The sequence below is a fragment of the Hyperolius riggenbachi genome, chromosome 6, assembly GCF_040937935.1.
Source record: "Hyperolius riggenbachi isolate aHypRig1 chromosome 6, aHypRig1.pri, whole genome shotgun sequence".
Taxonomy (NCBI): domain Eukaryota; kingdom Metazoa; phylum Chordata; class Amphibia; order Anura; family Hyperoliidae; genus Hyperolius; species Hyperolius riggenbachi.
This window is the reverse complement of record NC_090651.1, coordinates 17,046,214-17,070,361: the sequence shown is the minus strand read 5'-3', so window position 1 is coordinate 17,070,361 and position 24,148 is coordinate 17,046,214. Positions and strand designations below refer to the sequence as shown.

The following is a 24,148-nucleotide window of genomic DNA, read 5'->3' as shown; positions in this document are numbered from 1 at the left end:
AGGTATCAACCTTTGGGAGGATGCCCCCAAGAATTATAAAATACAATAAAAGGTTAAAATCGGCATTAATAGGCTGGCCTACCTCTCTAAAAGAATGAGCAAGGTGTACAATTCCTACTCAAAAAGATATTTATTGCACAGTGACTACGCATTTCGCAGGGTGACTCTGCTTCCTCGGGTCAGTAACAAGTTGTGTCGGGCGGTAAAGGTGAGACAGGAATTGGCCCCTCTAATTTAAGAAGTAGAAGTTTGTAACCAATGTTGTAATAGTCTTACCATCGTTGAAGTCTCTCCCCAGCTCGTGATTCGGGCAGCGTTTCACCACTTCCGTCACGTGTTCGGCCTTCTTGTACACCGGCATGGCGCGTATGACCGTGGCGGGTGCCGGAGGACTGGCCAGCTTGATCTGGATGGGACACGTCTTGGCGATTTGGCAGTACAGCTTCTTCAGCAGAGGTGAATACTGGAACAGGAAAATAAAACTGAGCTTAGTTTATGAGCGAATGACTGAAGACATCAAAATACCAGAATGACTCGCAGTGCTGAGACGCCCCAATGCAGTCCGTTTTACTATCAAGTTAACATATTAAAAGGGGATTTGAGGACAGGAAGTGACCTCTTCTTATACCCCTCCCCTTCCTGTACAAGTCAGCAGCGTCAGAACACTAAATAAAATGCAGCTATAAGGTTAGTCGCACATATCACAAATAGCTGTGGAAGCATTTCAAACGCCTCGTAGTCCTTGCATAACTGCGGCTGGGACAATCTGAACATGTACTTTAGACACCTGAAAAGCACTAAGTGAACTACATGTACAGCAGCCCCCTCCCATTCTATGTGCAGCCCCCTCTTCCATGTGTAACATCTGTGTACAGCAGCCCCCCCCCCCCATTCCATGTGCAGCCCCCTCTTCCCGATGTATCATCCATGTACAGCAGCCCCTCCCATTTCATGTGCAGCCCAGTCTTCCCGGTGTATCATCCATGTACAGCAGCCCCCTCCCATTCCATGTGCAGCCCCCTCTTCCCGGTGTATCATCCATGTACAGCAGCCCCTCCCATTCCATGTGTAGCCCCCTCTTCCATGTATATCATCTATGTACTGCAGCTCCCGTTCCATTCCATGTGCAGCCCCCTCTTCCATGTGTAACATCCATGTACAGCAGCCCCTCCCATTCCATGTGCAGCCCCCTCTTCCATGTATATCATCCAAGTACAGCAGCCCCTCCCATTCCATGTGCAGCCCCCTCTTCCATGTGTCACATCCATGTACAGCAGCCCCCTCTATGCCATGTGCAGCCCCCTCTTCCATGTGTAGCTACCTTGGGCATCATCTTCCATTTTCATGTGTTGTTCTGAATTTGCAGCCTTCTCTTTCATATATATCAACCCCTATTTTATGTCCAGATGCCCCCATTGGGCTGCAGAGTTTGTGTCCTTTCCTGAATTCTTTCGTGGATACATTAACTCCTAACCGCTGATTCCACTCAAGGGTAAGCCGGTATCATGAAAGGTGAAAAGGTTGGGATTATATTCAACGTTTTTAGAAATCAAATTCTGCAATTCAGGCCTGTAACTACGGATCACTTTGACATGAAGTTTGGAGCAGAGGTAACATCTCATGTTGTATGCCTCATACGAAATAACTTATTCTTCAATCCCCAATTTAATCCGCAGATAAGCAAAAGAACGAAAATCTCTGTGGCGGGAATTAATCCAGAACAAGTCCGCACTGAGTAATGGGCGATTGTTCAGTTAATTCCATCGTCATGACGCCAGTGTCTCCGACCATCCGTGAGTCGTACCTGTGTCTCTCCATCCTGATCCAAGAGGTGCCGCAGGCGCTGAAATATGTCCGTGAATGATCTGACGCAGCATTAGAGATTATCCCTGACACGTCGGGACAGGTCCTCCGCCTAGAGAATGATCCCTAAAACCCACGGCTCTGCCAATGCCTGCCAGGGCAATCTGGGAGACCGCGAATCCTGAAGGGAGAGGAGTCTGGAGGCTGCCATTTCTCACTACCGAGGAAAAAATGCAGCTGGCCTGTTTGTTGTGCCGATCATCCGCTTCTAAAGGTACGTACACACATTAGATAAAAGTCGGCCGAAATGGGCGATAACAACTGCTTCGGCTGATGATCGTTTGCCTTTCTAATGTGTGTACAACGTACAGCTGATGTCACTTAAAGAGACTCTGAAGTCTCCTAAAAATGAGGGTTTTACTTTAAAAACCTCTTTAACATCATTGCCCCTATTAAAACGCTGCATCTCCGCAGCTGAATAAGGAATAACAGACTATGACTGTGGTAGGATTAGATTGTGAGCTCCTCTAGGGAGTCAGTGACATGACTATGTACTCTGTAATGTGCTGCAGAAGATGTCAGTGCTATATAAATACATAATAATAAAAATATGGTAGGACATTACACTATGACTATGCCAGGATTAGATTGTGAGCTCCTCTGAGGACAGTCAGTGACATGACTATGTACTCTGTAAAGTGCTGCAGAAGATGCCAGTGCTATATAAATACATAATAATAAAAATATGGTAGGACATTACACTATGACTATGCCAGGATTAGATTGTGAGCTCCTCTGAGGACAGTCAGTGACATGACTATGTACTCTGTAACGTGCTGCAGAAGATGTCAGTGCTATATAAATACATAATAATAATAATAATAATAATAATAATAATATGGTGGGACATTGGAATATGACTATGGTAAGATTAGATTGTGAGCTCCTCTAGGGAGTCAGTGACATGACTATGTACTCTGTAATGTGCTGCGGAAGATGCCTGCACTATATAAATACATAATAGTACGGCACTTCTGGTTGGCCAGTTCTGTGTGGCACCAACAAACCAAGATGGGGAGGAGCCGCAGCAGAAAAATGGATTTCGGTAAATTGGACCTGAACTCTTGCACAGGACAGAAGGAAAACAGAGATAAATGCACCCTGTATGTATATAGAGAGTTTAGCCTGTCTGTCTAATTCCCCCTCATCTGTGAATTTGATCTCTTAGCTGTGTCAGCCGGCTGCCTCAGCAAAGCAGCAAATTTGTAAACACAGGGGGCTCGATTCACAAAGCGGTGCTAACCCAGTTAGAGACTTTAGGCGTGATAATCATTGCACCACGCTGGTGAAAAGCAAGTTTAGGCGTGATAAGTTTAGGCATGCTAAGTTTAGACATGCTAAGTTTAGATAAGTTTAGATCGCACTCAAAGTCCCGCACGCAAAGCAGCGCCATTAAAGGGACTCCGAGCTCTGAAAAAAATGGAAAGTTGTACTCACCAGGGGCTTTTTCCAGCCCAGTGCTGGTCGGGAGGTCCCACGCCGGCGTCCTGGCTCCTCTCCTTCTCCCCGCTCCGGAATGGCTGGCAGGCCGCAGCCCGGGCGACACTCTCCCGAGTGTCGGGCTGCTTCTTCCGCATATGACGCGGATTACGTCACACGCCGGCCGCCTCGCGTCATCACGGCGGCCGGCGTGAAAGTACTGCGCATGCGCGCTTTGTTCGCGCATGCGCAGTACTTTCACGCCGGCCGCCGTGATGACGCGAGGCGGCCGGCGTGTGACGTAATCCGCGTCATATGCAGAAGAAGCAGCCCGACACTCGGGAGAGTGTCGCCCGGGCTGCGGCCTGCCAGCCATTCCGGAGCGGGGAGAAGGAGAGGAGCCAGGACGCCGGCGTGGGACCTCCCGACCAGCACTGGGCTGGAAAAAGCCCCTGGTGAGTACAACTTTCCATTTTTTTCAGAGCTCGGAGTCCCTTTAAACTCTATGCGAAGTGCACCAGACTTTGCTAGCGCAAAACTTTTGATCAGCTGTGCACTGCTGTGCTAACCCAGTTGGTGCTTAAAAACTTATCATGCCTAAACTTATCATGCCTAAATTTATCATGCCTAAACTTATCACACCTAAACTTATCATACCTAAACTTATCATACCTAAACTTATCACACCTAAACTTATCATGCCTAAACTTATCACGCCTAAACTTATCATGCCTAAACTGAGTTTAGGCGTGATAAAGGGCTTTTCACCAGCGTGCTAACTGTTAGCACCGCTTTGTGAATCAGGCCCAGGATGTTAACAATATGTCTGCTTACATTAAAGCAGGAAGTAGACACTGTGACGAACAGCCCTGCAATCTCGTCTAACTTACTCCAGTACCATCAGGGATTAATCGCCTCCAATGGCTTGTAAGACTGTGAGCAAGTTAACGTTAAAATAGCGGTTGCTGGGTCGTCAGGTAATAATGCGACAACGCGCGCCAATCTTGTCTAATCTGACACCGTTACCATTCGGGGAATAGGCACATCCGATGGTTTGTAATATGGTGAACAGAGTGATGCCAAAGATTGGTCACACCGCTGCCGGCAATGTGACGTATGCGCAGTCACCCAACAATTCCTGTTCCCTTTGCTGCAGTTTACCATAAAGTCTCAGACCCTGGGGGAATCCTGAAGACAGTCAGAACTGCAGGCAAAGTAACCTTTTGGATTGGTTGGTGAGTCCACACACAGTCCAATTTCGATTGTATATACAATCAATACAATCTGTGCTCTCATATAGAGGCCAGGTCGCTGCCACCAATCCGCAATAAAAGCGTGCGAATGCGCTAATTCTAACTCTAGCTAAATCCTGTAGGAAAAGGGGTTAATTTGACAACCTTTCTAGAGATAGCAAAACTAACAATATTTAATATCAAAACAGTTACGGTAACATGTCTCTCTGAAGATGTGAATTCTTTTGGCGGGGATTTGTTTCAGAACAGCACTTAGACGAACGATTTTTGAAGAGTAACTGTCAGGCTGCAGAAGCTAATTTAAACCTCTATTCTCCTGTGTTAAACAGTTTAGAAGGAAGCCAAAAAGGCAATACTGTAGTTAAAAATCTCTCTTACATTTGATGTGTGCTTATCAGCAAAGCTGTTAGACCCAAGCTCTTAAGAGGACGCAAGCCGCATACCATACTGCAAAGCATTCTGGGGCCCTCCCCTCGGCTGCTAATAAGAAGTTACAGGATCAAGTTTCAGCAGCTTGTAACTCAGTCCAGCGCACAGCACTGATAAATCTCTGGGCAGAGTACACTGCAGGAGCCTGCTATTGTTCCTAGCCACATGGCTAATTAATATTCACTGCACACTAGTGTTATTCAGTACCAGCTTTTCTGTGATGAGGAAGCAGGCAGGACATGACGACACATTTGGCTTCATAGGAGACAGACAAACATGGAACCTGCCATGAGCTGTCAGGAGCATCATTCTCCGCATATACTATATAAAGATTTTGTGAACTACAAACGTGGACAGTGAAATGCATATGTAATGTAAGTACAGCCAATCTTTAGCTACTGATATATGTGTTTATTTTCTCTGAGACCTTATACCTAACAGCTCCTCTTTAAATCGTTTATTTAAAGAAATAATGCAGAACAAAATATAGCAATAGAAACAAATGGATACATAAATAATAAGGGTTCAATATGAAAATAATAGCCGATTACAGTCTGAGCAGTTTGTCAAGTTACCGTGTCCTTTGCGGTAAGTCCCACAGAAGATTTATAGTCCAATTCTGGAAAGTTCTGTGGAATAGGTATTAACCCTTTTATCATCCAGCCCAAATCCGAGATGGTACAGGAGGGCTGGGGTCTCTCTCTCCAGGCTGAGTGTCAGTCAGTTTTAACTCTTTCTCTGCCAGAGGGTGTGGCTGGTAACAAGAGAGGTTTCCACCCATAACCATCTGACCTCAGGCTGCTGAAGTCCGCCCCTATTGTCTGAGGGACAGAATTGGCAGTTTCTCCAAGTATGCCATAACTCAGCAGATATCTGACATATCATATAAAACCCAACATTTTACATTCCGTCAGCATGCACTGAACCAATCGATATCAAACTCGCTTGGAGTGCCTCCTTCCTTTCCTATGTAATCAATACCCCAGGCGGTGAGATGACTAGGAGATCGATTAACGTCTCAGAAGGTGTGCTGCGCTGGTCGCCTGGCGCACTGTGAGTTGTGGACCGCTGGGCCCAAACGGTTACGCAATATCCATCGAATTATGGACTAATATGAAATGAGATATCAAAAGCTCATTAAGCCAGGGACATGTCTCTGGGTATTCTCCGGACAGGCAGGAATGTCACCTAATGATTTTACGATGCGTTCCTGTATCCTGCTTCTTATCAGCAGTTCCTTGTAGTAGATCTGTGAGCTATGTGAATGCCTGTTTTTTTGGGGGGTTTTTGGGGATCTTCAGGAAGTGTAAACAAGCACTCACATTCCCCATTGCAGGGCTGGTGAGCTGGAAGAACAGTCATTTTCTAAAAGCAGGCTAAAGGTAGCCATACATTGTTCGATTTGCCATCAGATTCGACCAACTGACAGATCCCTATCTGATCGAATCTGATCAGAGAGGGATCGTATGGCTACCTTTACTGCAAACAGATTGTGAACCGATTTCAGCCTGAAACCGTTCACAATCTGTTGTGGTGGTGGTGGTGCTGCCGCCACTCCCCACGCCGCCACCGCATACATTACCTGCTCCGCCGGCGCGACTCCAGTCCTCAGGTCACCGCTGCTCCGTCTCCGCTCTGGTCTCCGGCCCCGGCATGCTTTACTTCTTCCTGCGCGGCAGGAAGTTTAAACAGTAGAGCGCCCTCTACTGTTTAAACTTCCTGTCGGGCAGGAGGAACTGAAGCATGCCGGAGACCAGCGCGGACACGGAGCAGCGGTGACCGGGGGTAGTCGTGCCGGCGGAGCAGGTAATGTATGCGGCTCTATTGCGTCGGTCGTCGGGTACTCGAACGCCGCTAGCGTCGCGCTCCCTACCCGCGGGCGATCGACGCTAATTTTGCGCACGGAGCGATCGGACGAAAAGGATCGAAATTCGGCGTGTAGCGCGAACGATTGGCAGCAGATTCGATCCCAGTGATCGAATCTGCTGTCGAAATGACGGCGAATCGGGCCAGTGTATGGCCAGCTTTGTGCATTTAAAGGGGCTCTCCAGATCATAGTTTGAGCACCTTTACATGCGCTTGCCGCAATGGCGTTCGCGGAATCGTGACAGACACACTGCAGATTTATTGCAGGATTTGTATCAGCTGTAACAAACACATATTTTTCTTTAAAGTTTATTATGCTGTTGCTTGTCTTCTAGAGCAGAGAGGAAGTTCTGGGTCCAGGTCCACTTTAAGAAAGTGTTTTCCCGTTGTTTTCACTTTTTAAACAGCTTGCTAACTTGCCAAAAGAAAGGGCAACATGGCTACTATTTAACTGCTAACATCCTTTTTGATTTGACACTTCCTTGTAGTTCTGTACAGTAGGCTTTCCCTATAATCCGTCAGCTTCCTGAGTGTGAGGTCATTATCTGTGTAACACAAGAATAATTGGCTATTAGCCTCTTAAGTGTCATCCTGGCCCCGGGCCCTGCTGAAGATTTACAGCGGAGCTCTCGCCGGGCGAGGATTCCAGAGAATAGGAAGCATGGAAGGACGAGTATTGTACGTCGCTCAGCACTGCCGGTGCGTCCTGCACCTTCTGCTGTTTTGTGTATTGTGTATTTTCATTAAAGGGAATCTGAAGTGAAAATAAACTTATCCTACCTAATAATCTACAAGTGTCCCTGTGTCCCATGTCCGTGTGCCAGTGCTTTTGCGCTACTGCACATGTCCTGCACTGACACAGCCGTTGGAACAGGACGCAGGGACCAGGAGGCAGGTAAGATTGCCCTGCGGGCGGGCATGCGCGCGGCGACAGACCTAGGGCCCGTTTTCAAACGGGCTTAGGTCACTAGTGATATAATAATTTGTACATGTAGTACAGCTAAGAGATTAAACGTCAGCAAAACAGATGAGTCTCATATTCTTTCCATTACAGGAAGAGTTAAAGGAACCCTGAGCAGTGCAGTAACTATGGAAAGTTGCATACCATTTTGAATCTCTCTTTCTCCTCTTTCCAACGATATATAAACCGCCTCCCTACGCCTTTTAGTTTTCGCTATTTTCGTGAAATAGCTGCAAACTTGTATTACACAGGACGACTTTTCCCCAAAGTCGGCAGTTCCATTCAGCTGCCGACTTTGGGGAAAAGTCATCCTGTGTAATACAAGCAACTATGGAAAGACGCATACCATTTTGAAGCTTTCTTTCTCCTCTTTCCAATGACACATAAACCGCCGCCCTACGCCTTTTAGTTTTCGATATTTTTGCAAATCGAAATTGTTGCCGCCGCAATTTCGATAGCGAAAATAGCAAAAACTAAAAGGCGTAGGGCGGCGGTTTATATATCGTTGGAGAGAGGAGAAAGAGAGCTTCAAAATGGTATGCGTCTTTCCATAGTTTCTGCACTGCTCGGAGTCCCTTTAAAAAACTTCAGTTTCAGCTTGTCTGAGCTCTGTCTTCTGCAGCTTTTATCTCAACTGTCTCTCACTCAGGGCAGTTTCTAGGCAGAAATGCACCCAGGGTGAGGGTATAAAAATTGTGCGCCCCCCAGGCAGGTTCCCCCACTATAGGTTACATTGGTAGGTGCCCCAGTACAGGTTAGGTGGGTGCCTCCAATATATGCAGCCACAATAGTGGTCCCCAGTATAGGATACCTAGGTAGGCGCCCCCAGTATAGGCTAGCTAGGCAGGTGCCCGCAGTATAGGCTAGATAGGTAGGTGCCCCAGTATAGGTTAGATAGGTAGCTGCCCCCAGTATAGGCTAGATAGGTAGGTGCCCCCAGTACAGGTTAGATAAGTAGGTGCCCCCAGTATAGGTTGGATAGGTAGGTGCCCCCAGTAAAGGCTAGATAGGTAGGAGCCCCTAGTACAAGTTAGATAGGTAACTGCCCCCAGTATAGGTTCGATAGGTAGGTGCCCTCCCCCATAATGGAGGGGGGAGTCAGCCGCAGGGAGGGCGGCCCGACTTCTCCCTCCCTTCCTCTCCCGGGCCGCCCTCCGTGCTCCCCCCTCCGCTGCAGAGTGAGCGCAGCCGGAAGCGCTGTATACAGCAACTCACCTCCCTGCGTTCCAATCACTGATCACTTGCCGCTGGTCTCCTCCTTTGCATAGCCGTGTATACACAAACTATTTCCTGTTCAGCAGGAAGTAGAGTGTGTATAAGCAGCTATGCAGAGGAGGAGACCAGCGGCAAGTGATTGGCGATTGTAACGCAGGGAGTGGAAGGGAAGAAGAGATCGGGCCGCCTCCCCACAGCTGCGGTTCCCCCTCCATCACGGCGCCCCTCTCCCTCAGCGCTCAGGGTGGCAGCGTGGCCCTAGAAACGGGCCTGATCTCACTGTATCTTGTTTGTTTAAGATTTAACTACAGAAGAATGTTGAAAAGGTCATTAGCTTTGCTCTGTGAAATCATTTAAAATGCTGAGTGTAGCGTGTAAACTGCAAATATTAGAGAATGATGCAATGTTATAAATTGAACATAAAAATATGAGACTATTTTCTTTGCTATGAATGTTCTATCAATTATCCGTACTACACATACAATTCATTATATCATATTTCTTTTTTTTTCCGCTCCAGCGTCACTTTAAAATTCTGCTTCTCAAGATAAAAGTCTTTATTGTTTACGCCACTGCGATCACCTCTGACCCTCTGCCTCTAATACATTTAGCCATAGCCCCTGAACAAGCATGCAGCAGATCAGGTGTCTCTGACATTAATGTCAGATCTGACAAGATTAGCTGCCTGCTTGTTTCTTGTGTTATTCAGACACTACTGCAGCCAAATAGACCAGCAGGTCTGCCAAGCAACTGGTATTGTTTAACAGGAAATCAATATGCCAGCCTCCATATCCCTCTCATTTCAACTGTCCTTTAAGAGAACAACTCCACATAATAATAATTTTGCTGCAGCCGGAAGTGAGGCGCTGTTGTAAGCATGCAGCACTGCTGCGGAATACATCAATCTATAGCAGGATATTAGATCTGTGAGATAAAAGCTTGTGGGGGATTTTCTGGCTGTCCAGGTGCTGCCAGATTGTCAGCTCGTGTGAAAGGCCCCTTTTTATGCTGACATTCCCAGACAGCCCGGGACATGCCCGGGATCGGAGCCCTTCCAGGAGAGGAGCTGCGGATGATGGAATGGAGCGAGCGATCATTATGCCATGTTGTGACACGGATAAACCTCCGCCGTACGCTGCTATCCCCCACGCCTGCAGGAATGACACAGCCCAACGCAAACATGTCCCGACTGATAACAGCATCAGGTCAGAACACATCACATATCCTCCAATATCACTCTGCAACAGGCAGAGGCAACCCTACAACTGGGGGACCAACAGTATCACTTAGCTGCAACAGGCAACCTACAACTAGAGTTGGGCCGAACCTCCGATTTTAGGTTCGCGAACCGGGTTCGCGAACTTTCGCGGAACGTTCGGTTCGCGTTAAAGTTCGCGAACCGCAATAGACTTCAATGGGGATGCGAACTTTGAAAAAAAAAATAATTATGCTGGCCACAAAAGTGATGGAAAAGATGTTTCAAGAGGTCTAACACCTGGAGGGGGGCATGGCGGAGTGGGATACACGCCAAAAGTCCCCGGGAAAAATCTGGATTTGACGCAAAGCAGCGTTTTAAGGGCAGAAATCACATTGAATGCTAAATGACAGGCCTAAAGTGCTTTAAAACATCTTGCATGTGTATACATCAATCAGGTAGTGTAATTAAGGTACTGCTTCACACTGACACACCAAACTCACCGTGTAACGCACCGCAAACAGCTGTTTGTACTAGTGACGGCCGTGCTGGACTGGTGCGCACCATGGCGAGAGTGCAGGTTTTGGTGGCTTTACAGCCCATATGGTCGGCCTGGCTGATGTAGCTGAATGACAGAACAGTGACTGTCCAGCTGATCAAATTTGGTCTGACCACAATGAAGCAACGACCTTATTATCTTTTGTGTGCCCCCCGAGACACTCATCTAGGCGCCGGTCATTGCTTCATTGTGATACGCAAGCCCCTTCACCACGGCAAGGTAATGATCACGAAGGGGAATGGGCGCATGTACATGCCTTTTCTTTTGTTGTTGCAGCTGCCCTCAGTGCAGCCAGAAAAATTAGGCAGTCATGTACACGCACCATAAAAATTATTACAGCGGCCGCTGCTAGCAGCGGCCTAAAAAATTCAGCAATCCGCCTGGAGTCCCGGACCCTGTTGGTGGTGGCGGAGAAGGTAGTGAAGCGGCCTGCAGGCAGACATGCTGTGTGGAGGGACTGGGAGCGACTTAGTCTTTTTGGGGCAGGCCAGGCAGCCAGTCACACGGCGTGCAGGCAGAGATGCTGTGTGTGCGGGGACTGACTTAGTCTTGGGGCGGGCAGCAGCCCTCCGGGATCCATGCCTCATTCATTTTGATAAAGGTGAGGTACTTAACACTTTTGTGACTTAGGCGACTTCTCTTCTCTGTGACAATGCCTCCAGCTGCGCTGAAGGTCCTTTCTGAGAGGACGCTTGCGGCAGGGCAGGAGAGAAGTTGGATGGCAAATTGGGACAGCTCTGGCCACAGGTCAAGCCTGCGCACCCAGTAGTTCAAGGGTTCCTCATCGCTGTTCACAGCAGTGTCTACATCCACACTTAAGGCCAGGTAGTCGGCTACCTGCCGGTCGAGGCGTTGGTGGAGGGTGGATCCGGAAGGGCTACGGCGAGGCGTTGGACTAAAGAACGTCCGCATGTCCGACATCACCATGAGATCGCTGGAGCGTCCTGTCTTTGACTGCGTGGACACGGGAGGAGGATTAGTGGCAGTGGTACCTTGCTGGCGTTGTGCTGTCACATCACCCTTAAAGGCATTGTAAAGCATAGTTGACAGCTGGTTCTGCATGTGCTGCATCCTTTCCACCTTCCGGTGAGTTGGTAACAGGTCCGCCACTTTGTGCCTGTACCGAGGGTCTAGTAGTGTGGCCACCCAGTACAGCTCATTCCCCTTGAGGTTTTTTATACGGGGGTCCCTCAACAGGCAGGACAGCATAAAAGACGACATCTGCACAAAGTCGGATCCAGTACCCTCCATCTCCTCTTGCTCTTCCTCAGTGACGTCAGGTAAGTCAACCTCCTCCCCCCAGCCGCGAACAATACCACGGGAAGGTTGAGCAGCACAAGCCCCCTGCGACACCTGCTGCGGTTGTTCTCCTGCCGCTGTCCCCTCCTCCTCCTCCTCCTCCTCCCCCAAAGAAACACCTTGCTCATCATCCTCTGAGTCTGACTCGTCTTCTGCACACGACCTCTCTTCTTCCTCCTCCTCCCCCCTCTGTGCTGCCGCAGGTGTTGAGGAAACAGCTGGGTCTGATGAAAATTGGTCCCATGCCTGTTCCTGCCGTAACGGTTCCTGGTCACGCTCATTCGCAGCTTCATCCGCCACTCTACGCACAGCACGCTCCAAGAAGTACGCGTAGGGAATTAAGTCGCTGATGGTGCCCTCACTGCGGCTCACCAGGTTGGTCACCTCCTCAAACGGCCGCATGAGCCTGCATGCATTTTTCATCAGTGTCCAGTTGTCGGGCCAGAACATCCCCATCTTCCCAGACTGTTTCGTTCTACTCCAGTTGTAGAGGTACTGGGTGACGGCTTTCTTCTGTTCTAGCAGGCGGGAGAACATGAGCAGGGTCGAGTTCCAGCGAGTGGGGCTATCGCAAATGAGGCGTCTCACCGGCATGTTGTTTTTACGCTGAATTTCTGCAAATCGTGCCATGGCTGTGTAAGAGCGCCTCAAATGCCCACAGAACTTCCTGGCCTGCTTCAGGACATCCGCTAAGCCAGGGTACTTTGCCACAAATCTTTGAACCACTAGATTCATGACATGTGCCATGCAGGGTATGTGTGTCAGCTTCCCCATATGCAAAGCGGCAAGCAGATTGCTGCCGTTGTCGCACACCACGTTGCCTATCTCCAGGTGGTGCGGGGTCAGCCACTCATCCACCTGTTTCTTAAGAGCAGCCAGGAGAGCTGCTCCAGTGTGACTCTCCGCTTTGAGACAAGCCATGTCTAAGATGGCGTGACACCGTCGTACCTGGCATGCAGCATAGGCCCTGCGGAGCTGGGGCTGTGTAGCTGGAGAGGAGAACTGCCACTCAGCCAAGGAGGAGGAGGAGGACAGCGAAGAGCATGTAGCAGGAGGAGAGGAGGTGGCAGGAGGCCTGCCTGCAAGCCGTGGAGGTGTCACAATTTGGTCCGCCGCTTTCTGCTTGCCATCGTTCACCACCAGGTTCACCCAATGGGCTGTGTAGGTAATGTAGCGGCCCTGCCCGTGCTTGGCAGACCAGCCATCCGTGGTCAGGTGTACCCTTGACCCAACGCTCTTCGCAAGAGATGACACCACTTGCCTCTCAACTTCACGGTGCAGTTGGGGTATGGCCTTTCTCGAAAAATAAGTGCGGCCTGGCATCTTCCACTGCGGTGTTCCGATGGCCACAAATTTACGGAAGGCCTCAGAGTCCACCAGCCGGTATGGTAACAGCTGGCGAGCTAACAGTTCCGCCACGCCAGCTGTCAGACGCCGGGCAAGGGGGTGACTGGCCAAAAGTGGCTTCTTCCGCTCAAACATTTCCTTCACGGACACCTGACTGCTGCTGTGGGCAGAGGAGCAGGAACCGCTCAAGGGCAGAGGCGGAGTGGAGGAGGGTGCCTGTGAAGGTGCAAGGGAGAAAGCGGCAGAAGCAGATGATGCACCTGAAGGAGGAAGAGGAGAAGGAGGGTGACTTTTCTTTTGTGTGCTGCTGCTGCTTTTGCTCAGGTGGCCATCCCATTGCTGTTTGTGCCTTTTCTCCAGGTGCCTTCGTAAGGCACTTGTCCCTACGTGAGTGTTGGCCTTTCCACGGCTCAATTTTTGTTGGCAGAGCGAACAGATGGCTTTGGTCCGATCTGAGGCACACACATTAAAAAATTTCCACACCGCTGAGCCACCCTGGGATGTGGGCACTATGGGGACCTCAGCAGCTGATGCTGAAGGGCAAGTTGGCTGGCTGTACATAGGTGGCGATACATGGTGCCGGACTCTGCCACCAGCTGTTTCTGACGAAGAGCTGCCCCAGCTTCTTTCAGCAACTTCTCTCCTCCTACTACTCTCTGACTCCCCCTCTGAACTGTCCCCCTCTTCATCTCCTCTATTGGGAACATACAGAGGATCCCTATTACCGTCATCATCGTAGTCATCCTGCCCAGCTTCGCTTGCCTCAGACAAATCCAAACTTGCACCATCAGTAGGTCCTTCATCCTCCTGACACGTTACATCCATAGTGTTGCGGCGTAACTCAGACATATTAGCTGGTGAAAATTCATCTGGCTGTAACAACAATGGCTGTGCATCAGTGATTTCAACACTAAATAATTCTTGCGAAGTGTCAAATGCAGCGGAAGTGGTGCTAGTAGTAGCGCTGGTGGCTGAGCAAGATGAGGTGTTCTGTGTCGCTAAATACTCAACCACGTCCTGACAATCTTGGGAGGTGATGGGACGTGCCTTCTTCCGAGCACTGTACTGTGGGCCAGGTCCACGCGAAATTACATTTACACGACCTCGCGCAGACCTGCCGGGTGGCCTTCCTCTGCCTCTGCCACTACCTCTTCCTCTTCCTCTACCTGTTTTGTCCATATTGGGTATGCACGGAGTGGTATATCACACTGCGTGCACTCACGTAGGTAGGTGGGTTCACTTAACTGCACAGGTATGCGCACTGATGCGGTGGGTTCACTGAACAGAACAGGTATACAGTGGCGGGTTCACAGAACAGGTATGCAGTGGCAGGATCACTGAACACAATAGGTATGCAGTGGCGTGTTCACTAAACAGGTATACAGTGGCGGGTCCACTGAACAGAACAGGTATACAGTGGCGGGTTCACAGAACAGGTATACAGTGGCGGGTCCACTGAACAGAACAGGTATACAGTGGCGGGTCCACTGAACAGAACAGGTATACAGTGGCGGGTCCACTGAACAGAACAGGTATACAGTGGCGGGTCCACTGAACAGAACAGGTATACAGTGGCGGGTTCACAGAACAGGTATACAGTGGCGGGTCCACTGAACAGAACAGGTATACAGTGGCGGGTTCACAGAACAGGTATGCAGTGGCAGGATCACTGAACACAATAGGTATGCAGTGGCGTGTTCACTAAACAGGTATACAGTGGCGGGTCCACTGAACAGAACAGGTATACAGTGGCGGGTCCACTGAACAGAACAGGTATACAGTGGCGGGTCCACTGAACAGAACAGGTATACAGTGGCGGGTCCACAGAACAGGTATGCAGTGGCAGGATCACTGAACACAATAGGTATGCAGTGGCGTGTTCACTAAACAGGTATACAGTGGCGGGTCCACTGAACAGAACAGGTATACAGTGGCGGGTCCACTGAACAGAACAGGTATACAGTGGCGGGTCCACAGAACAGGTATGCAGTGGCAGGATCACTGAACACAATAGGTATGCAGTGGCGTGTTCACTAAACAGGTATACAGTGGCGGGTCCACTGAACAGAACAGGTATACAGTGGCGGGTTCACAGAACAGGTATACAGTGGCGGGTCCACTGAACAGAACAGGTATACAGTGGCGGGTCCACTGAACAGAACAGGTATACAGTGGCGGGTCCACTGAACAGAACAGGTATACAGTGGCGGGTCCACTGAACAGAACAGGTATACAGTGGCGGGTCCACTGAACAGAACAGGTATACAGTGGCGGGTCCACTGAACAGAACAGGTATACAGTGGCGGGTCCACAGAACAGGTATGCAGTGGCAGGATCACTGAACACAATAGGTATGCAGTGGCGTGTTCACTAAACAGGTATACAGTGGCGGGTCCACTGAACAGAACAGGTATACAGTGGCGGGTCCACAGAACAGGTATGCAGTGGCAGGATCACTGAACACAATAGGTATGCAGTAGCGTGTTCACTAAACAGGTATACAGTGGCGGGTCCACTGAACAGAACAGGTATACAGTGGCGGGTTCACAGAACAGGTATACAGTGGCGGGTCCACTGAACAGAACAGGTATACAGTGGCGGGTCCACTGAACAGAACAGGTATACAGTGGCGGGTCCACTGAACAGAACAGGTATACAGTGGCGGGTCCACAGAACAGGTATGCAGTGGCAGGATCACTGAACACAATAGGTATGCAGTGGCGTGTTCACTAAACAGGTATACAGTGGCGGGTCCACTGAACAGAACAGGTATACAGTGGCGGGTCCACAGAACAGGTATGCAGTGGCAGGATCACTGAACACAATAGGTATGCAGTGGCGTGTTCACTAAACAGGTATACAGTGGCGGGTCCACTGAACAGAACAGGTATACAGTGGCGGGTTCACAGAACAGGTATGCAGTGGCAGGTTCACTGAACACAAGAGGTATGCAGTGGCAGGTTCACTGAACACAACAGGTATGCAGTGGCGGGTTCACTGAACAGGTATACAGTGGCGGGTCCACTGAACAGAACAGGTATACAGTGGCGGGTCCACTGAACAGAACAGGTATACAGTGGCGGGTCCACTGAACAGAACAGGTATACAGTGGCGGGTCCACTGAACAGAACAGGTATACAGTGGCGGGTTCACAGAACAGGTATACAGTGGCGGGTCCACTGAACAGAACAGGTATACAGTGGCGGGTTCACAGAACAGGTATGCAGTGGCAGGATCACTGAACAGGTATGCAGTGGCAGGATCACTGAACAGGTATGGAGTGGCAGGATCACAGTACAGGTATGCAGTGGGCTGAGGGCTCACTGAACAGAACAGGTATGCAGTGGCAGGATCACTGAACAGGTATGGAGTGGCAGGATCACAGTACAGGTATGCAGTGGGCTGAGGGCTCACTGAACAGAGCAGGTATGCAGTGGCAGGATCACTGAACAGGTATGCAGTGGCAGGATCACTGAACAGGTATGCAGTGGCAGGATCACAGTACACGTATGCAGTGGGCTGAGGGCTCACTGAACAGAACAGGTATGCAGTGGCAGGATCACTGAACAGGTATGGAGTGGCAGGATCACAGTACAGGTATGCAGTGGGCTGAGGGCTCACTGAACAGAACAGGTATGCAGTGGCAGGATCACTGAACAGGTATGCAGTGGCAGGATCACTGAACAGGTATGCAGTGGCAGGATCACAGTACAGGTATGCAGTGGGCTGAGGGCTCACTGAACAGAGCAGGTATGCAGTGGCAGGATCACTGAACAGGTATGCAGTGGCAGGATCACTGAACAGGTATGCAGTGGCAGGATCACAGTACAGGTATGCAGTGGGCTGAGGGCTCACTGAACAGAACAGGTATGCAGTGGCAGGATCACTGAACAGGTATGGAGTGGCAGGATCACAGTGCAGGTATGCAGTGGGCTGAGGGCTCACTGAACAGAACAGGTATGCAGTGGCAGGATCACTGAACAGGTATGCAGTGGCAGGATCACTGAACAGGTATGCAGTGGCAGGATCACAGTACAGGTATGCAGTGGGCTGAGGGCTCACTGAACAGAACAGGTATGCAGCCAGGAAGAAGTTAAGCCTAACTAATCTTTCCCTATATGAGAGACTGCAGCAGCTCGCCCTACTCTCACTAATGCAGGCACACGAGTGGCCGTAATGGCCGCCGCTGCCTGCCTTATATAAGGGGGGGTGGGGCTCCAGGGGCTAGTGTAGCCTAATTGGCTACACTGGGCCTGCTGACTGTGATGTAGAGGGTCAAAGTTGACCCTCAGTGCATTATGGGGCGAACCGAACTTCTTCCGCAAAAGGTTCGCGTGCGGTACCCGCACGCGAACCACCTACGTTCGCGCGAACCACGTTCGCCGGCGAACCGTTCGGCCCAACTCTACCTACAACCAGGGGACCAACAGTATCACTCAGCTGAAACAGGCAGAGGCAACCCTACAACCGGGGACCGACAATATCACTCAGCTGCAACAGGCAACTCTACACCCGGGGGACCAACAGTATCAGCTGCAACAGGAAGAGGCAACGCTTCAACCGGGAGACCAACAATATCACTCAGCTGCAACAGGCAGGGACAACCCTACAACCGGGGGACCAACAATATCACTCAGCTGCAACAGGCAGGGACAACCCTACAACCGGAGGACCAACAATATCACTCAGCTGCAACAGGCAGAGGCAACTCTACAACCGGGGACCAACAATATCACTCAGCTGCAACAGGCAGGGGCAACCCTACAACCGGGGGACCAACAATATCACTCAGCTGCAACAGGCAGGTGCAACCCTACAACCGGGGGACCAACAATATCACTCAGCTGCAACAGGCAGGGGCAACCCTACAACCGGGGGACCAACAATATCACTCAGCTGCAACAGGCAGGGGCAACCCTACAACCGGGGGACCAACAATATCACTCAGCTGCAACAGGCAGGAGCAACCCTACAACCGGGGGACCAACAATATCACTCAGCTGCAACAGGCAGGGGCAACCCTACAACCGGGGGACCAACAATATCACTCAGCTGCAACAGGCAGGGGCAACCCTACAACCGGAGGACCAACAATATCACTCAGCTGCAACAGGCAGAGGCAACCCTATAACCGGGGACCAACAATATCACTCAGCTGCAACAGGCAAAGGCAACCCTACAACCAGGAACCAAAAATATCACTCAGCTGCAACAGGCAGAGGCAACCCTGCAACCAGGGGACCAACAGTATCACTCTGTTGAAACAGGCAGAGGAAACTCTACAACCCAGGGACCGACAATATCACTCAGCTGCAACAGGCAGAACCAACACTACCACCGGGGACTGACAATATCACTCAGCTGCAACAGGCAAACCTACAACTGGGGGACCAACAATATCACTCAGCTGCAACAGGCAGAGGCAACCCTACAAACGGGGACGGAGAATATCATTCAGCTGCAACAGGCAGGGGCAACCCTACAACTAGGGACCAACAGTATTACTCTGTTAAAACAGGCAGAGGAAACCCTACAACCCAGGGACCGACAATATCACTCAGCTGCAACAGGCAGAACCAACACTACCACCGGGGACTGACAATATCACTCAGCTGCAACAGGCAAACCTACAACTGGGGGACCAACAATATCACTCAGCTGCAACAGGCAGAGGCAACCCTACAAACGGGGACGGAAAATATCATTCAGCTGCAACAGGCAGGGGCAACCCTACAACCAGGGACCAACAGTATCACTCAGCTGCAACAGGCAGAGGCAACCCTGCAACTCGGGGACCAACAATATCACTCAGCTGCAACAGGCAGAGGCAACCCTGCAACCTGGGGACCAACAATATCACTCAGCTGCAACAGGCAGAGGTAACCTTACAACCAGCATGATGCCATAGAACCACTGGAGGACCAACAGTCCTAGCATGACTCCATACAACCACTGCCTGGAGGACCAACAGTCCCATCGTGACTCCATACAACCACTGCCTGGGGGAACCAACAGTCCCAGCATGACTCCATACACCCACTGGAGGACCAACAGTCCCAGCATGACTCTATACAACCGCTGGAGGACCAACAGTCCCAGCATGACTCTATACAACCGCTGGAGGACCAACAGTCCCAGCATGACTCTATACAACCGCTGGAGGACCAACAGTCCCAGCATGACTCCATACAACCACTAGAGGACCAACAGTTCCAGCATGACTCCCTACATCCGCTGGAGGACCAACAGTCCCAGCATGACTCCATACAACCGTTGGGGGACCAACAATATCACTCAGCTGTAACAGGCAGAGGCAACCCTACAACTGGAGGACCAACAGTCCCAGCATGACTCCATACACCCGCTGGAGGACCAACAGTCCCAGCATGACTCCATACAATCGCTGGAGGACGAACAGTCCCAGCATGACTCCCTACACCCGCTGGAGGACCAACAGTCCCAGCATGACTCCATACACCCGCTGGAGGACCAACAGTCCCAGCATGACTCCATACACCCCGCTGGAGGACCAACAGTCCCAGCATGACTCCATACACCCGCTGGAGGACCAACAGTCCCAGCATGACTCCATACACCCGCTGGAGGACCAACAGTCCCAGCATGACTCCATACACCCGCTGGAGGACCAACAGTCCCAGCATGACTCCATACACCCGCTGGAGGACCAACAGTCCCAGCATGACTCCATACACCCGCTGGAGGACTAACAGTCCCAGCATGACTCCATACACCCGCTGGGGGACTAACAGTCCCAGCATGACTCCATACACCCGCTGGGGGACCAACAGTCCCAGCATGTTCCATACAATTGCTGGAGGACCAACAGTCCCAGCATGCTGTTGCGCGGTGTTCCCTGTCTGGCCACCGGCAAATCAGGAAGTGACCAGCGCGTAACGCGCACTTGCCGTCACTCCCTGCTTCGGGTATGCGGAAGTGTATTGTTTAAATAGACTTCCGCACATGCGTGCCGTGACGTCATGCCGGTAATTTTTTCAACATCCACGTGTTGCCATAGACTATCATGACTTCCAGGCCAGACACAGATTGCCACAACTCGCTGCAATGTTAACATAGTTCTTGACCTGCGGCAAAGATGCGGCAAAAATTTCACTTCCATCGCGCCGTAACGTAGTAGTGTGAACGTCTCCATAGACTTTTATTGCACGTCGGTGGGGGGCAGTAAAAATATCGTACCGCACCGCCTCGGTGTGAATGGGCCCTGAGAATCACCTATGAGGAGATGGACTATTCCAGAGAGGTATGGTCATGCTGGAACGACACACCTCTGTGCGCAGTCCGTTCCTCTCTAGGGCCCGCCCTGTCTCCATAATCACTGCTTGAAAATAGTGTTGTCCGGATCATGAACGATTCGGATCTTTGATCCGAATCTATTTTGTGAGTCGAATCATCCGAATCATCAAAATGAGTGATTCGGATCGCAAAAGGGGCGGGCCAGGAGCGACACGCCCCCTCAGCGGGCAGCGGGGTCCTGGAAGCAGAGCAGAGATGGATCGCTCTGTTGGATGGGAGCCAGCCTTGCAGGGAGACGGGTAGATGAGAGAGAGGGGACATGGGTGCCACTGCCAGATATGTGTGGAGCACACATACTGGCTATAACGTGCTGCCCATTATAGGCTGGCTGTTCCGTAGTGCTGCACAGTGAACACATTGGAAGGTTTTGGCTCAGCTCAGCACAGCTCAGTAACTTTGCAGGCACTGTGATTGCAGCGTAATATGATCCTCCTGCACTCGCTATTAGCAGCTGCACTTTACTTCTGGGAATGCTTTCTTTCTCTGTGCGACGTTTCCATTCAAGGTATACAGATGAGCATATAGGTGAAATACATGTAAAGCATAATGATTGCAGCATGTGGGTATTGTGTGCAAACAAACATTTCTGCTCTCTGCTCGTCCCTCCTCCCTTCTCTGTCCACTCCCTGCCCTCTGTCCATCTTCTCCCCTTCTCTGTGTGTCCACCCCCCTCCTCTTCTCCTGTCCACAGCAGGGAAAGACCTGTCCTGCTATTCATTTCACCCCCGAATGCTTCCGAAGTAAAATGATCCGAGATTCGGATCAAAGATCCGGATCTTTTCAATGATCCGATTCGAGTCATCCGGATCATTGAAAAGATCTGAACTTCCCATCTCTACTTGAAAACTCTGACTTTTGGCTATAGTCAAGTTTCCAGACAGGAAGAGGCGGGGCTTGCTGCTATGTTACCTCCTATTACCCCATCATTTCCTCCTCTTAAAATGTACCCAATGTGACCTGGGGACTGATGTGCAAAAGCCTGGTAAAATTGGCATGCGCAGGTAACACCACATGGCATTTTTACCAGTACTAACACCAGTGGACTATCGCCCGTTACACTATTAGTGCCACGCATGTTACTACGGTAACGCACTCATTGCTATGGTAAAGCATGTTACGCCATGCATTATCATAGCAACAATCACATTATCCTGGCAGTGTGGTGGGCGGCGCCCCTGGCATTAGTACCAGTAAAAATTGCTGTTGCCTTTCGTGCATTAGACCCATGGTGAGGGTAACAGTAAAAAAAAGGGCGCAGGAGGCTAGTGGACAAATCGGGCGCCGCCATTTACTCCCATAATAAATATCGTTTACTGGGCGCCGAACGGGAAAAAAGGGCGCCCGAGAATAATATAGTTTTCCAAGGGCGCCCGAAGATTTTTAATGTTTTATAACTGCTTGTGATGATTTACGTTTCCTATTTCAATAAAACATTATTTTAAATGTTATCCCTTACTGTTTGTAAAACATTATTATTCACAAAATAAAGCGATCAGTACGTAACGTAAATTGTAATATATTTTATCTCTTACTGTTTCTAAAACATTATTCTACACACAATACAGTGATCACTAAGGAGGGTCTTAGGTTTAGGCACCATCAGGGGGGTCTTAGGTTTAGGCACCATCAGGGGAGTCTTAGGTTTAGGCACCACCAGGGGGGTTTTAGGTTTAGGCACCACCAGGGGGGTCTTAGGTTTAGGCACCACCAGGGGGGTCTTAGGTTTAGGCACCACCAGGGGGGTCTTAGGTTTAGGCACCACCAGGGGGGTCTTAGGTTTAGGCACCACCAGGGGGGTCTTAGGTTTAGGCACCACCAGGGGGGTCTTAGGTTTAGGCACCACCAGGGGGGGTCTTAGGTTTAGGCACCACCAGGGGGGTCTTAGGTTTAGGCACCATCAGGGGGGTCTTAGGTTTAGGCACCATCAGGGGGGTCTTAGGTTTAGGCACCATCAGGTGGGTCTTAGGTTTAGGCACCATCAGGGGAGTCTTAGGTTTAGGCACCACCAGGGGGGTTTTAGGTTTAGGCACCACCAGGGGGGTCTTAGGTTTAGGCACCACCAGGGGGGTCTTAGGTTTAGGCACCACCAGGGGGGTCTTAGGTTTAGGCACCACCAGGGGGGTCTTAGGTTAAGGCACCACCAGGGGGGTCTTAGGTTTAGGCACCACCAGGGGGGTCTTAGGTTTAGGCACCACCAGGGGGGGTCTTAGGTTTAGGCACCAATACGGGGGTCTAGGGGTTAGGGGTAGGTACAGGGAGGGTTACTTACTAAATTTTTTTTAAACGTTATTATACATTTCACTTTTTAAACGGAAGATTAACGTTTTCACAATTGCCGATTTCATGAACATTATTTAATGATTTATAACTTTATAAAAACGAATATTTAAACGAAATATAGCACATTAAATTTGTAAACGTTATCCATGTTTATCGTTTAAAACCCCACGCCCTTTTTTCCCAGCGCCCCTTTTTAACGTACGCCATGGTGAGATGTGTATGTACAGGGCAAAGCATACAAATAACTAGGCATTTTTCCTTTTCTTCTTTTTCTGCCTGAAGGAGTTAACCATGCAGGAATACAAATGAGTTTCTCTCCAGTTGGGACCCAGTCAGACTATAGTAATCCTCACTGATTAGGAATTACAGCCATAAAACATTACAAGTAATCCTTGTGTAGAGAGGAACTGAAGGGATTGCTGTTTCTTCCCCTCATCAATAGTAGACTTTCTCTAAGATTCCCTGGCGTGTGGAAAGTGCTGATATGGCCTGGAGGGCTGTTGGCGCAAGTGACTCCATCTTGGAAAGACAGGTCCAGTTTGTCAAAGAAGCCTGACGTCTTCCTCTACTCAAGCTTCACCCAGAGAGGTGAGGCCAAGCCCAGACCTCCACAGATCCGCTAGCTGATGTGTCCCAACACATTCTGAGCTGATAAAATATCAGTTATCTTCATCTGTTGACAAGGCGGCGTCTAGACTTGCCCGTTATGGGGTTATTTTATTCCATTTTTTTGTCTCTTAAATGAAATGATTTGGCCAAACAATTACATTTTCCCACCCGCCCCACCTTCGTGCATTCCAGTCTCTGCGAAGCAGACCGAACGCAACTTGCCCGCCGCCGGTGCAATCAATGGATCCAGCGAAGCCACCGACTACGCCGTGGAGAGAGGAAGAACGAGATGTAGCCGCAGGCTATTAATTTTTTTTCTACACTCCTACCAGGCAGCTGGATGTGTCCCGGGACAGGTTGGGACAAGATAGCGCCACAGAAGTGATAATTATTTGTCTGTCATTCTCCGCTGGCGTGTAGCATCATGCAAACCGCAAATACCGTTAACTGGCCTGAGTGAGTCTGTTATGACAGATCCCGGAATACGCAGGCAATGGCAGAACATAGCTGAATGTTTTTTA

At 50.1% G+C, this 24,148-nt stretch overlaps 1 protein-coding gene across 14 annotated transcripts in view; it reads right to left on the bottom strand.

Moving 5' to 3' along the window:
- Window positions 1-24,148, bottom strand: part of TP73 (tumor protein p73) — a 219,074-nt gene that overhangs the window by 36,965 nt on the left and 157,961 nt on the right. For all 14 annotated transcript variants that reach the window (XM_068238920.1, XM_068238907.1, XM_068238909.1 and 11 more), the window contains one exon: window positions 277-463. In XM_068238920.1, coding sequence (XP_068095021.1) covers window positions 277-463 — 187 coding nt within the window. The remainder of the gene's footprint in view (window positions 1-276; window positions 464-24,148) is intronic.